At 46.8% G+C, this 13,667-nt stretch overlaps 1 protein-coding gene across 2 annotated transcripts in view; it reads right to left on the bottom strand.

Moving 5' to 3' along the window:
- Window positions 1-13,667, bottom strand: part of ING3 (inhibitor of growth family member 3) — an 833,611-nt gene that overhangs the window by 61,989 nt on the left and 757,955 nt on the right. For both annotated transcript variants that reach the window (XM_069629079.1, XM_069629078.1), the window contains exon 11: window positions 9,668-9,706. In XM_069629079.1, coding sequence (XP_069485180.1) covers window positions 9,668-9,706 — 39 coding nt within the window. The remainder of the gene's footprint in view (window positions 1-9,667; window positions 9,707-13,667) is intronic.

Below are 13,667 nucleotides of genomic sequence, written 5' to 3'. Positions count from 1 at the left end.
ACAAAACTTGGGTGAAAGAACATCGACACCGACTCCACCAACAAGATGCGGAAACAATGCTAAAAGCAATCTGCGGCAATAAAGTTAAAGAATTCTGGTCTCTGCTGAAATCCGTGGCGTCCTCGTATAACAACTTGTCCATCAACGCCATGCCGGAGCATAAATGGATCACCCACTGTACCACTGTCTTTCAAGCCCCTGCAACAACCACCAACCTGGAAAAAACACCTCAGACGACAGACTGGTTTAACCTGGATGACCAACAAGAAATTAGCAATCATATTAAAAAACTAAAGATCTCCAGAGCAGCAGGCCCGGACGGGATCTCAAACATCGATCTGAAAGCAAATTGACCAGAATGGGCCGCGCTGTTAGCATCCATCTTCCAGAAATGCGCCAAAAAGAAATCTCTGCCGCCTTCATGGACAAAATCCATCATTGTCCCCATTTACAAAAAGGGAGACATCACCGATCCTCTAAACTACCGCCCCATAGCCCTTTTGGACTGCATTGGCAAAGTCTTCGGGAGTCTGCTTCTGAATCGCTTTCAATCTTGGGCAGAATCAGCCCCGTGCAATGACAAATTCCAATCGGGCTTCAAGAAAAACATGGGTAAGGGGGAAAACATTTTAGCGATCAGCACCCTGAAAAGCAAGGCTTGGGAAAGAAAATCACGGATCTTCATCGCCTTCATCGATCTTTCCCAGGCTTTTGACTTAGTCGACAGGTCTCGTCTGTGGACAAAATTGGAGGGGTGGAGCTGCCCACAGGAGATCCTCCAACCAATCAAAGCCCTACACACGGACACCACTCTCAGGGTACGCTTATCCCAAAGAGGCACCCTATCAGAAGAAATCCAGATAGGACGGGGGTAAAACTGGGATGCCCCCTAGCTCCAGTGCTGTTTCTCGCATATATTGGTGACTACGGGGCCTCAGAAGATCTGGAGCACACATTTCCACCGTCACTCGCATCCTCGAAAATAAGTCACCTGTTATACGCCGACGACTTGATACTACTGGAACAGACCCAGATCGGTCTCCATAGACAGTTATCCAACTTCTTGAGCTACACGACCAAAAACAACCTAAAAATAAATCAAGAAAAAGCTAAAATCATGATATTGGAAGCAGGCCAGAAGAACAAAAGCTCAGAAAAATTCAAATGGTTCCTGGAGCAGTACGCGATCGAGAGGGTCAACGACTATAAATACCTAGGCGTCCAGATAGACTCCTCGAAAAACGAGTTATCAATGCAGAGCGCCCTCCAAATCAAACTAAAGAAACTAGCATCTCAAGGAAAGGCCATGGACTTAAAATTCTGGAAATTTTCTTGCATCCCTGTAATCGAATTTTACAAGAAAAAAGTTGTCCCGTCGATCACTTATGGAGCCGAGGCTATGCCAACGATTCCAGCTAAAATCTGGCAAAAATTGGAGAGCATTTTTTGGAAAACGGTCTTGGGTCTGCCGAACTCCACATCAATAGCGGCAATCCGCCGGGAGTTAAGCTTACTGTCATTAACAGCTACAGTCAACATAAACTCTCTCAGGCTATTCGGGAAATGCACCACAGACGAGAGCGAGCACATTTTTGGACTGTTAAAGAACTTGAATATGGAAAGGTCAAAATGTTAACAAGCTGGAAAGAGAAAAACATGTCCATACTTGATTCAGTCATGTGCTCGAAAGACGATCTCACAACAAACCCGTTGAGTCTATAAGAAGCTGAAAGAGCTCGACTGGATCAATACTCAAGATTTAGTATCCAGCAACAAACTCCTTTTTTACCTGCCTCCGTCGACTTCCAAACTCAACAAACCGATGCTGTACCTCCAAAAATTCCCAAACAGGGGGGCATGCAACTTCATGCTAAGGACCAGGTTGAACCTGCTTGAAACCAACGAAATCCGACACATTAGAGGTCTATCTGATTCCAGCACGTGTCGACTGTGTAAAGCCAAGACGGAAACCATCAGGCATTTACTGCTGTCATGCTCAAAAACTCTAGATTTGAGATTGGCCTACGTAAAGCACCTTAGCCAAGAGGAAAGTGGGTGGGACGAACATATCGCCTGGAAAAGACTGATCGGAGGAGACCGAACCACTTGGCTCCTAGCAACTATCAAAATCCTCCAACACTCTCTGTCGAGGATAGATGGGTGAGGGGCCCACCCTTGTGTAGTCAACGCACTTCTTTTTCTTCAACCTTTTGTAAAGTTCTTATGAACATGCACAAATAAAAAAATGAGAGAGCAGTTCCCACATATTAAACATCAATTTGGCGTATGGCATCTTGCTAAATCAATCAATAAGAAAATCTCGGCTGCAGGGAAAAAAGAAAAAGGTTTGTAAAGTATTTCACAGTGGTCCCAGTCTATCAGCAACCATCTTTGGTGGAGCTCCAAAACTTGTGAAGGGTCAGTGGAAATACTACTTGAAAAATGGTGGTCACTGATGCACCACTGTACCAACGTTCACCGCTGGTCAGAAAACCTACATTTCCACCAATGTGAACATGGCCCTTTGTCCCCAGAGGAGGCAAGGAAGAAGAAGTGGTTGATTCCATCTTCACCGACACACAAAGCCATTGAGAAGATTGTTTTCGATAAAACTCTATCAAGAGATTTGAGGGGACTGACAGAATTCTGTCACACAGGAGGTTTGGAGGTGTTCCACAATATGTGCCTAAAGCACAGGATAAAGCGCTTGCATTTCAGCATACAGGGCATGAAACATAGTACTCTACCTGCGGTCTTGGCCCATAACGAGAATCTCAGCCGTGAACAATCTAGGACTACGGGTAATGCAAGGATGCCTCGCTACACTAAGGTGTTTTCTAAAAGAAGTAAGCAATGGATCATCAAACCAGTCTATGAGGAAATGGAGTTCGACTTTGTAAAAAGCCTTATTGTTGCTGTACTCGAGAAGCACAGATATGGAATTGTGAACGTTTCTGTGCAGAGCACTGATGCATTGCCACCGAACATTGCCACTGTGCCATGTCCACCCAAAGCAGAGCTGGTTGTGAAGTACAGATCCCAGTTTAAATAATTGTAATATGATTGTCTTTTTGTAAATAAATGTTATTGTACAGTGTACATACAAAGTATGCTAACCCTAACCCCTCCCTTCACCATCCTGGGTGGCGAACAACCTGGGTGTCATGTTTGACTTCTCTCTCTATTCACCTCATATCGCTGACCTTGTCAATATGTGTATGTATATATTTTTGTTGCTCTAACTAAGTTTCGCAAGGCTTGCTTATTGCAAATAATAAAACAAACAATAAATCTCACTTTCAACTCAACTCCTCGGGTACGTTATACTTTCCCTGACCTTCCCCCAAAAAGTCAATGTCTCCATAGTTATGGTTCTCCAGGGCTGCAAAGCTTGCGGACAACGAGGACAAAATTGGGGGCCTCAGAACGCGCCAAGCAAACCGTTGCAGATGGGAGAGAAGCCAGTTCACATTTGCACATTGAGGCCTAGTACATAGATGGATTCGAAAATTCAAGTTCTCACAGATGGCTTTACTAAGTGATGTTGTAAAGTAAGAATGTATGCTCCTTTAGAGTGAAGGTCAGTGGCTTTGATTTTCAGCTGGCGGCCTGAAGAGGCCCACAACTCACACTGGCAGTATAAGGTTCTATTGTTTTTTTTACCTTGAGAGACAGGGACCATGCCAAAAGGACTTCATTTTAAGGAGGGGTGCAATAACGTAAAATACGATAAGGCAGAACATTCTGAAACTAGACCGAGTTTCATGTTAGTTCAGTATATGAAAAATCGTTTTCAAGAGCACAGTGGGATTTACGCAGAGACACAATGGAAAATGCAAATATGATGTAAGTAACTCTTTAGACGCTTTTATACCGGAATGAAGAATTAATGAATGGATGGATGAATGAATGAATGAATGAATGAATGAATGAAGAGCAAGTAAAACATTTGTGGGATTGTCTTTGTACCGGGAACATGGGCATGCAGGTCCACATTCCACACGCATGTAGACAAACAGTTGTTTCTCATTGTGTGTTAACCTCGATTTATTTCGCTAGTTTTCGAATTGATTTTAGAGCCGAACATACTCCATTGCACTATCCTTGAAAGCAAATAGTTTCAGATCAGCCGTAATAAATAAAATTAATAATATTAATAAAGATCGGCTGGCAAGACTAATTATTATAATTTGTATGTTTTCAAAACAGGTATATCCTACCCTACTGCTAGTGCCAACAGTTTCAGACCCCGGCAGATGGTTTCTTCAACCGCCAGCTGCAGTTTATCGTAAACAACTGCACCACTTTGACGATCTTATGGGACGATCGCCAAGGGCCCATATGCCCTTACGCGGTACTAGCGGCTAGAAGCAACATATCAACCTTTACGCTGGCCTAGTTAATGGAACAGCCTTGCGGTTCACCGTGCGACCAAAGTGCTTCTTTTAACGAAAACCAACAGCCTGTGTACCATAAAGTAACAGCGCGTGACTCACGATAAAACGGAATAGGATTTGCGGATAGAGAGAAAAGAAAAAAAAAATGACATTCCGATTTAATATGCCAATTGCTGAATATTCTATAAACATTTAATGTTAAATAAATGTACTTTACCAAATGTACTGTGTTGCTGTTTGATTTTAAAGTACAGTTTCATATTCCGAATTGTGGCGCGCTGGGTTGTGAGTTGATCTGTGTTGGTTTCCGGGTTCTGTGTGAAGTCGCGTAAATATGAATGTTTTGATAATGTTAGGCTCAGGGGCGGGGGATATGATTTAGTGCCGCAAAAGCAGGTTAGCCAGGGCGATGGGGCAAGTGATAGGATTATCACAAAATGGCAGCGCCCTGATGCCTGTTTTCACGTGCGTTTAATGGACGAAAACTCGGGTAAGGTCCATAGGAAATATTTCTAAAATCGAGCGACTTAGGTTTAAAAACACATGGCCGACCTGTAGGGACAATAACATTTTTTGACCAAACTATTCCTTTAAAGCTTCTAATGCTTTGCCAGTACAATCCCTAACTTGACAATCGCTTGCCTTGTCAGTGTAGGAGTGGAGCAAAAGTCGTATGCAGTGTAAGGAAGGCATGGTTATCAAGAATAGACAGACAAAAGTGATCACAGTTCAAGGGTGCTTATTAAACTGTATAGGTAGGGTGGAAAAACACTTAATCTAAACCTAAATCTAAGATGGGAGCAAGTTAAAACCATCAAATCAAAATAAGGCCGTCCTAGTGGCGTCTTGTCAAAATAAAAGGGCATATACCAATCCTTACAACTAAATACCAAAAAGAGTGCGATAGGATTCACAAGAAAGAAAGAAGTGTTCACAAATGATAAGTCAGGATGTGGTAGCCGGGGGTCTCTCTTCCCCACATTTTGAGCAAGGGACAAGGTGGGACTCCTGAGCACAGCACACACTCGAGCTTTCACAGCACGAGATGACAGTTCTGCTTCAGGTATCAGGGCCATTGATGGTTAAGTCTCTTTTCTACAAAAAGTCTCTTGCCTTTGAAGACCTGACAGGCTCCAAAATAAGAAACAAAAAGTTGCTTTCAAATGTACGTTTGGGTGATGCCTTCACCTCTGGATCCCCTCTTCCGGGCGCAGACCCTTTTCGTTGGTTTGCCTTCTTCCTTCGGGTTAACTCTGGCTTTTGCACAGATGCCTTCTCCTTGGCATTCATAAATCTTAATGTCTTTTTAAACAGTTTCCTGTGGACCTCCGTCTGCCGGGTTCACTTTTGTCAACACACCCTTTCTTGGGACTTTAGACTTTGCCCCTCTTTATTGGCATCCCTCCTTCGTGTTCACTCTTGCCACTTCAAATTTTCCTTTGCTTTCTCTTGATGCACAATTTACTTCCCTTACTTTCTCTTGATGTAGAATTCACTTCCCTTGTTTTCTCAACAGTTTGTCGGTCAAAGACTTTAGACTGTACAGCCTTTCTCTGCAGTTCTCCTACGGTCTTCTGGTATCCGTAGTTTCACTCAACATGGGATTAAGCAGTCTCTCGAGTGTGAACCCATGTGGTGCCGATTCCCTCTGCAGTCGGTCTTCCCTTAAAAATGTACTGTTCTTTGAACTTTTCTCAATGTGCAACTTTGCGATTTTCATCGAACACCGTTCGTTTTCTTATCGGTTCTCCCCTCGACTCATCAGCTGTGATGAACCGCTTGGCTTCCCTCGTATCTGGAGTCAATGCCAGTAACATGGTAGCAGGCGTCTCCCTCGGTCCTGCTTATCAGCGTAGGCACGCTCTGTGTACCGTTGACATCTGCTGCAACGCACTTGAGCTATTGTCCACGTTCTTAAGATTCCTTCTGTGGAGGTCTCACGGGAAAGGGCAAGGTTGCTTCTCTCCTTGTCCCCCCCCTTTTGGGGGTGTGTGTGCGGGGGGGTGGTGTGTGTGTGGGGGGGTGGTGTGTGTGTGGGGGGGTGGTGTGTGTGGGGGGATGGTGTGTGTGTGTGTGGGTGGTGTGTGTGTGGGGGGGGTGGTGTGTGTGTGGGGGGTGGTGTGTGTGTGGGGGTGGTGTGTGTGTGGGGGTGGTGTGTGTGGGGGGATGGTATGTGTGGGGGGGATGGTGTGTGTGGGGGGGGAGAGTGTGTGTGGGGGGGATGGTGTGTGTGGGGGGATGGTGTGTGTGGGTGTGTGTGTGGGGGGGGTGGTGTGTGTTGCGTGTGTGTGGGGGTGGTGTGTGTGTGTGGGGGGTGGTGTGTGGGGGGTGTGTGGGGGGTGGTGTGTGGGGGGTGTGTGGGGGGTGGTGTGTGGGGGGTGTGTGTGGGAGGGGTGGTGTGTGTGGGAGGGGTGGTGTGTGTGGGAGGGGTGGTGTGTTTGTGGGGGGGTGGTGTGTGTGTGGGGGTGGTGGTGTGTGTGTGGGGGGGTGGTGGTGTGTGTGTGGGGGTGGTGGTGTATGTGTGGGGGGTGGTGTGTGTGTGTGGGAGGGTGGTGTGGGTGTGTGTGGGGGGGGGTGGTATGTGTGTGGGGTGGTGTGTATGTGTGGGGGGTGTGTGTGTATGTGTGGGGGGGTGGTGTGTATGTGCGGGGGGTGCGTGTGTGATAGATAGATAGATAGATAGATAGATAGATAGATAGATAGATAGATAGATAGATAGATAGATAGATACATATATCCTGGTCAATTGCCTCTATGAGGAAGATTAAGAAACAAAGTCAATGAAATAGAAGAATCTGCAGGAAGCCAGGACGGCCAAAGTCAATTGGAGCAAAGTCTATGGAGCGGAGGCACTTCTTAGATGGCAAAAAGTCTTGCCCAAAGTTAGAGAGATTATTGTAGAAAATCACTGTTGGGCCACACGCTGCTACACTTGTGAAAGTTAGAGTTGGACTCAACTCTAAAAAACATAGCTACTGAAGTCGCATCTTAGAAGAGCAAGCTACAGACAAAGAGATAAGTACCCCCAAGTCAGAAAAGTACCTTTGGTTAGAAGAAGAGGGTCCAGCTGGCTCCTGTCTGGTTGCAATGATGCAGATCCTGTGCTCCTGGGCCTCAGTCGTGGGTACAAGAGGGAGGACATCTGGGGACTCCTGCAGCAGCAATTCGATGGTCGGCGGCAGCAACAGGCTCTTTTGAGCGCTTGGTAAACAGCACCACTACGGATCTTGGACACCGGTTGGGCTTTCCTCACTCCTTCAGTCCAGCACTCTGGTGAGGCGACTCGAGCTTGGGTCGTCCTGCTTCGGGGGGGGGTCCTCGGGAGACACCTGGAACTTTTGGCTAGTTTACAGACACTGCACTCGACTATGGATTTCTCGACCCCTGGCACTCGGTTCCTGCAGCAGCAAAGAAGTACAGCCAGTTGGGGGAAGGTCTTCCAGCAAAGCTCGCCTTGGGGTTAGTTGGTTCCACTAACCCAAGGGAAGAAATTGTTACGTCCGGAGCTTCTCTTGTCGATCAGAAAAAGGAGTTTCAACACAGCAGCAAAGCTTCACCAGGCAGTTCAATGGTCCAGGAGGATGCAGCAAGCTTCGTTCACGGTTTCTTCATCGGGATGTCCTTCCGAGTGGTCGACTCTGTCTTCAGTCCAAGAAGTCTCGCCCTTTAAGCAGGTTTCTTCCATTCATGCAAAGCCTCGCTGTCACTCACACAGCAGTGTGGCTGTCCTGCAAGGACAGTCATCCAGCCAATCAGGACAGGGATGCATTCAGGTAACCATGGAGACAAAGGAGAGGGGAGTTTCGGGCACCTCCCTGGCTTACTGCCCTTCAAGGCGCACTGGAGCCAGAGGCAGGTTTCAGTACTGAAGCCCGCCAAAGACAAAACGAACAAAGGGGTCATACATGGTTTGGCACGCAGAGTAAAACCCAAGAAAGACCTCACAAACAGAAAATGGCAAAAAAACAAGACCAGGGCCATTTTGACAAAATGATCATCCATGGGTGCTATACTGCAGCTGAGGATTCAGCCTACGGTAGAAAAGCACAATGGTAGGAAAATTAAACCACTGCCACAAGCCATTTAAAGTAGTGAGGGTAACATGAAAAATGGTACATGAGTAAGTAGGAAAAGGGGCTACTAAGTAACCACCCAGCACTCCACATAAGATGGGGTGTGCTGGACCTACAAAGAGAAAAAGTAAGTAAAGTCAATTTCCCTTTACTATTCTTGGGAACTATAGTTCACCCAAGAAAAGGTATTTAAATCTTATGAGAAATCTAAAGGATTTCTCTGTGACACTGCACGGAGGGTGCTGTGTGTTACCATACAAAAAGTAAATGCCTATGGACTTTGTCAGACTCCCAAAACAAAGGAAACACATAATCCAAATCAGGTTAAAATACATGAGGGAGTGAGAAAAAAGGCTTTCACTCTAGGGTTAAAATAAAAAAAAAGTTCTAAAGTCCAGCAAAAGAGCTGTTGGTCTCTAAGGTTTAAGGGAATTAGCACAGAAATTAGAATTCTCCGTAACACAGAGCAAATAAGAATGAATGGGGGGGAGGCTCCCCTCATCCAGGAGAGAAAGAAAACGGTCCCGAAGTCCAGCAAAAAGTGCTGGGGGTCTCAAAAGGAGAGGGGCATAAGCATAACATTGATAAATCTGCCTAACAAGTGCTCAAATGTGTCCCTGTCTGGGTTCACGCCCAAATACAAATATAGATATAGATTCTCTCAACCAGCCATGTTTTCTTTAATATGACTCACTATTCAAAATTCACATTCGAGAATAATCAACTCAGAGGGAGACAACAATTTAGCGAAAACGTGAATAGTCATTTGTGTAAAATTGACCTTTCCTTCCAGCCATTTTTATAAAAGGCTGGTGTTAAGCATGTTAGCCAACAACAGCCGCACTAGCCACACGCTGCAAGTGCTAGGCACACTGGAAAAAAATTAAGTCACTCATTTTTTTAAAGCATACTTTCTTCTGTCAACTATTGTTAATTTAATCCATTTACTAGCTTCAGATTATTAATTGCACTCGCGTGAAGTACTGATACTGTATGTATTATTTTGGTAATTTTGATATAAATGGGAAACAAATTAAAGATTTTAAAAAATGTATCTTCAAGCGGGATTTACGTTTTTAGGTTTTGAAAACACGTTTCACTATAAAAAGATGCATTTACGTGCATGAGGGAAACACTTCGATGTAAAATACTCTGGGTTTCATTTTAAAGCAAAGAAATAGGCTTTTGAATACTTACATCTTGGTTATCACATCCAACCATTTCACCATAGGAAACCTAGATAAAGCAATGAAAGTGCAAAGCATTAACGCTATTTACAGGAATGTATTTGCTTTATATATGGTTTAAAAAGTGTTACATTTACTACAGTTCTAAAACTAGACAATGCATACTTTTACAATTTGAAAAGGATACATTACTTACCGTAATGATCTTTCTAAGGATTCTTCTCTCACAGAGTCACACTACGCAGAGTATTACTAACACCTCCTGTCGGCGTCGCCAGATAGGAGTGGTCTCCTCTTAGATAGGTGCGCCAGGCCATAAGAACTTTCTGAGCGGGGATGGAAGATAGGGGCAATGAGGAATCTGTAGGAGGAGAATCCATAGAAAGATTATTACGGTAAGTAATTTCTCCTTCAATGGATTGCTTTTCTCCCGCAGATATCTGATCAGACTCCCCAAGCAGTTAGGAAGACAGAGGTGGGCAGAAAGTGTTATAGTAGCAGACTTTGCAGTACTGCCCTACCAAAACGTGCGTCAACCCCGCATGCAACATCCAGACAATAGTGCCTGGGAAATGTGCGCAAGGATGACCATGTGGCTGCACAAAACTCTCTTCTGTAAGGTTGCAGGAGCCGCGACTCTTCTTGTCGAGAGTGCCCTGATGCCGGAAGGAAGCCCTTTGCCTGCAGATTGGTAGCACTCTGCAATGCAAAGAATAATCCATCGTGATAGAGTCTGCTTCGTTACTGGCAGACCCTTGTGAGACAAAGAATGGGCCACACACAGCTAATCAGATTTCCAGAACTCCTAGCGACAAACGTTCAAAGCTCTTTTGGGGTCTAAGCAATGGACCTGCTCCTCCTCCTTAGAGGGATGTGGTGGAGGATAGAAAACTAGCAAGTCTATGGACTGAGAAAGGTGTTATTCAGATACCACTTTAGGAAGAAAGCCCGGTCTTACTTTAAGGGAAACCTTTTCCCGAAAGAACCGCAGTAATGGGGGCTTGCAACACAAGGCCTGAAGTTTGCTAAAACTCCTGGCTGATGTAATCGCAACCAAAAAGGCTGTCTTCAATGATAGCAGCCGTAATGGACAGGAATGCATGGGCTCAAAGGGAGCCGCCATCAAAAACGTTACAACTAGATTCAAATCCCAGTCTGGGACACAAAGGGAGTTGGCAGACACTTATTTACAAGGCCCTTTAAGAATTGGGCCATAACCGGGATCGTAAAGTAGTAACCATGATCCGGGGACCTTTTAAAACACAGACCAGGCCGCCAAACATCCTTTGACTGGGGTAACCTGAAGGCCTGCTGAGGCCAGTGACTGAAGGTACTCCATCACTGTGGTGGTGGGGCAAGAGATGGGATCGATCTTGCGTTCCCTGAAGTACACCTCAAATCTTCTCCACTTAGACGCATACAGACATCTTGTAGACTGTCTGCGTGCAGCCAGCAACACCTCAAGTACTTCCTCAGAGGTCCCAGTCATCATACCTCATCCTCTCAAGAGCCACGCATGTAGGTTGATGAACTCTGGGTTCGGGTGAAGCACCCGACCTTCCGACTAGGTCAGGCCATCCGGGAGCCGAGGCAAACGGGAGGTGGACAGATCCAAGAGGTCGGAGTAACAAGTTATCCTCGCCCAGTCCGGGGCGATCAAGATCATGGTTGCACAAAACATCTTCAACCTCCTGAGCACTCATGGGATGATGGGAACCGGAGGGAAGGCGTAGTGGAGAGGAAAGGTCCAATCCACCAGAAACACATCCCCCAGTGCGCCCTTTGCTGGTAATTCCCTCAAGCAAAACTGTCTGCACTTCCTGTTGGACTCCATGGCAAACAGATCCACTGATGGGGTATCCCAGCAAGATAAATCCTCCTCTACGACTTCTTGGTACACTTCACACTCCTGTGAGACCGTGCTCTGCCTGCCCAGAGCATCAGGCAAGCCGTTTTCTGTTCCCGCCAGATGAACTGCTGAGACCGAGATTTGGTTCTCCAGCAACCAGAACCACAGCCACATTGCCTCTCTGCAGAGGGTGAGAGACAGCACACCACCCTGCTTGTTCTGGTAGTCCATGGACACTGTGTTGTCTGTCAGAATCAGGACATGCTGCTCCTTGAAAGTCGGGGCGAAAGCCTGCAGGGCTAACCTGATGGCTCGCAACTTCAGCCTGTTGATGTGCCACCTGGCTTCCATCGCTAAACAGTGGCGGCTCACCTGCAAGTCCTCGTAGTGAGCGCCCCAACCCTTCAGAGACGCATCCGTGACCACTCGGGCCTGAGGCCAGAAGGGTTCCCCTGCCATGAGATTGTCATCGTCGGTCCACCAGCTGAGGTCGTCGACCACTGACCCGGACACCCTGATGGACTCCGTGAGGGCTCTGAGGTACTGCGACCACTGACTTCTTAGAAGCCACCAAAGCGATCTCATGTGCTGCCTGGCCTCATGCGCTAGAATAAGATAGGAGGCCATGAGACCCAAGAGGCGGAGTAAGGAAGCCGCTGGCAAGGTGGTGTGGTTCTGAAACAATTCCACCATCTGTGCTATGCTGTTGGGTCGCTCCTCGGGAGGGAAAGCCTTCCCTATCTGAGTGTCTAGGACTGCTCCGATGAACTGGAACCTCTGGAAGAAGCCCAGATTGTGCAGTAGCAGGCATCTGTCTTCCAGATGAGACAAGACCTGTCCCGCTGACTACCCTGGGATCAGCCAGTCATCCAGGTATGGAAATACATGGACCCCGGATCTTGTGAGGTTGGCCACATCTACTGCCATGAGCTTGGTGAAGACCCTTGGCGCGGAGGTCAACACAAAGGGAAGCACCTTGAACTGATGGTGCTTATCCCTTAAAGGGACCTTAGGAACTTCCTGTGCTTTTGATGCATCAGCACATGGACATAAGCGTCATGCAGATCTATTGACACTAGCCAGTCCTGAAATTAGAGAGCGTGGAGAATTTCTCTCAACATCACCATCCTGAATTAGTCTTTCCTCAGGGACCTGTTCAAGGCCTCCAGGTCTAGAATTGTACGGAGACCTGCTCCCCTCTTGGGCACCATGAAATAACAGGAACACCAACCCGATCTTCTCTGCTCGGGAGGTACTTCTTCCACGGCACCCTTCAACAACAGGACTCTCAGTTCTTCCTGGAGCTCTTGTCCCAACTGGATTGGAGGCGGTCGGGGTCTATCTGGAGACAATAACCCCACTGAACAAGCTGAAGAGCCGAGGCATCAGAGGTAATCTCGTGCCACTGGGGCCTATGCCCTGCCAACTGTCCACCAATCAGCAAATAGTGGGAAGGGTAATCAAAGCGGCTTCGAGGGCCGAGCCACCCAAGCTGCTGCTTGCTGGCTTCTAGAAGCCCTTCTGCCCCTTTCAGAGCACGAGAAACGTTTCTGCCCCTGCCTGGCATGTGGAAGCTGTGCCTTCCTGCCGTAAGGCACATAGCGCCTGTAGCCTCTGCCTCTAGAAGCAAAGCTGATGGCACGTTTGGCCGGCTGCGCAGCTATGCCAAGCGATTTTGTGGCTAATTTTGACTCTTTAAACTTTTCCAAGGAGTCATCAGCCTTTTGGCCAAAAAGGAATTCTCCTTCCATGTCCAGTAGCCTATGTTGGACATTGATAAGGAGAAGCAAGAAGTTTTGAGATATGCTGGTCTCAAGACTACAGCAGATGGCCCATGTAGTCGGTCACGTCCAGATCTGTTTGCAGCGACTGCCTAGCCACTTCCTTCCCATCTTCCACCAGCTGTGTAAATCCATCCTGCATTTCATCTTCAGGAACATACTGAGTCGCGTGCACAATAGCTTTCCATTAGCCAAATGAGAATTTTGCAAACCCACAAGCTGCATTGGTGGCTTTCAACGCCATGCTGCCAGAAGTAAAGACCTTCTTGGCCATTGCTTCTAACCTTTTACCTTCTCTATCTGGGGGCAGATTACAAGTCGAGGCTGCAGGTCTGGTGGAGGTTGCAGGTCTGGTGTAGATGGTGGCTGTCTGCACTGCA

Source organism: Ambystoma mexicanum, chromosome 12, assembly GCF_040938575.1.
Source record: "Ambystoma mexicanum isolate Mex_15411 chromosome 12, UKY_AmexF1_1, whole genome shotgun sequence".
NCBI classification, from domain to species: Eukaryota; Metazoa; Chordata; class Amphibia; order Caudata; family Ambystomatidae; genus Ambystoma; species Ambystoma mexicanum.
This window is presented reverse-complemented; position numbering and strand designations above follow the sequence as displayed.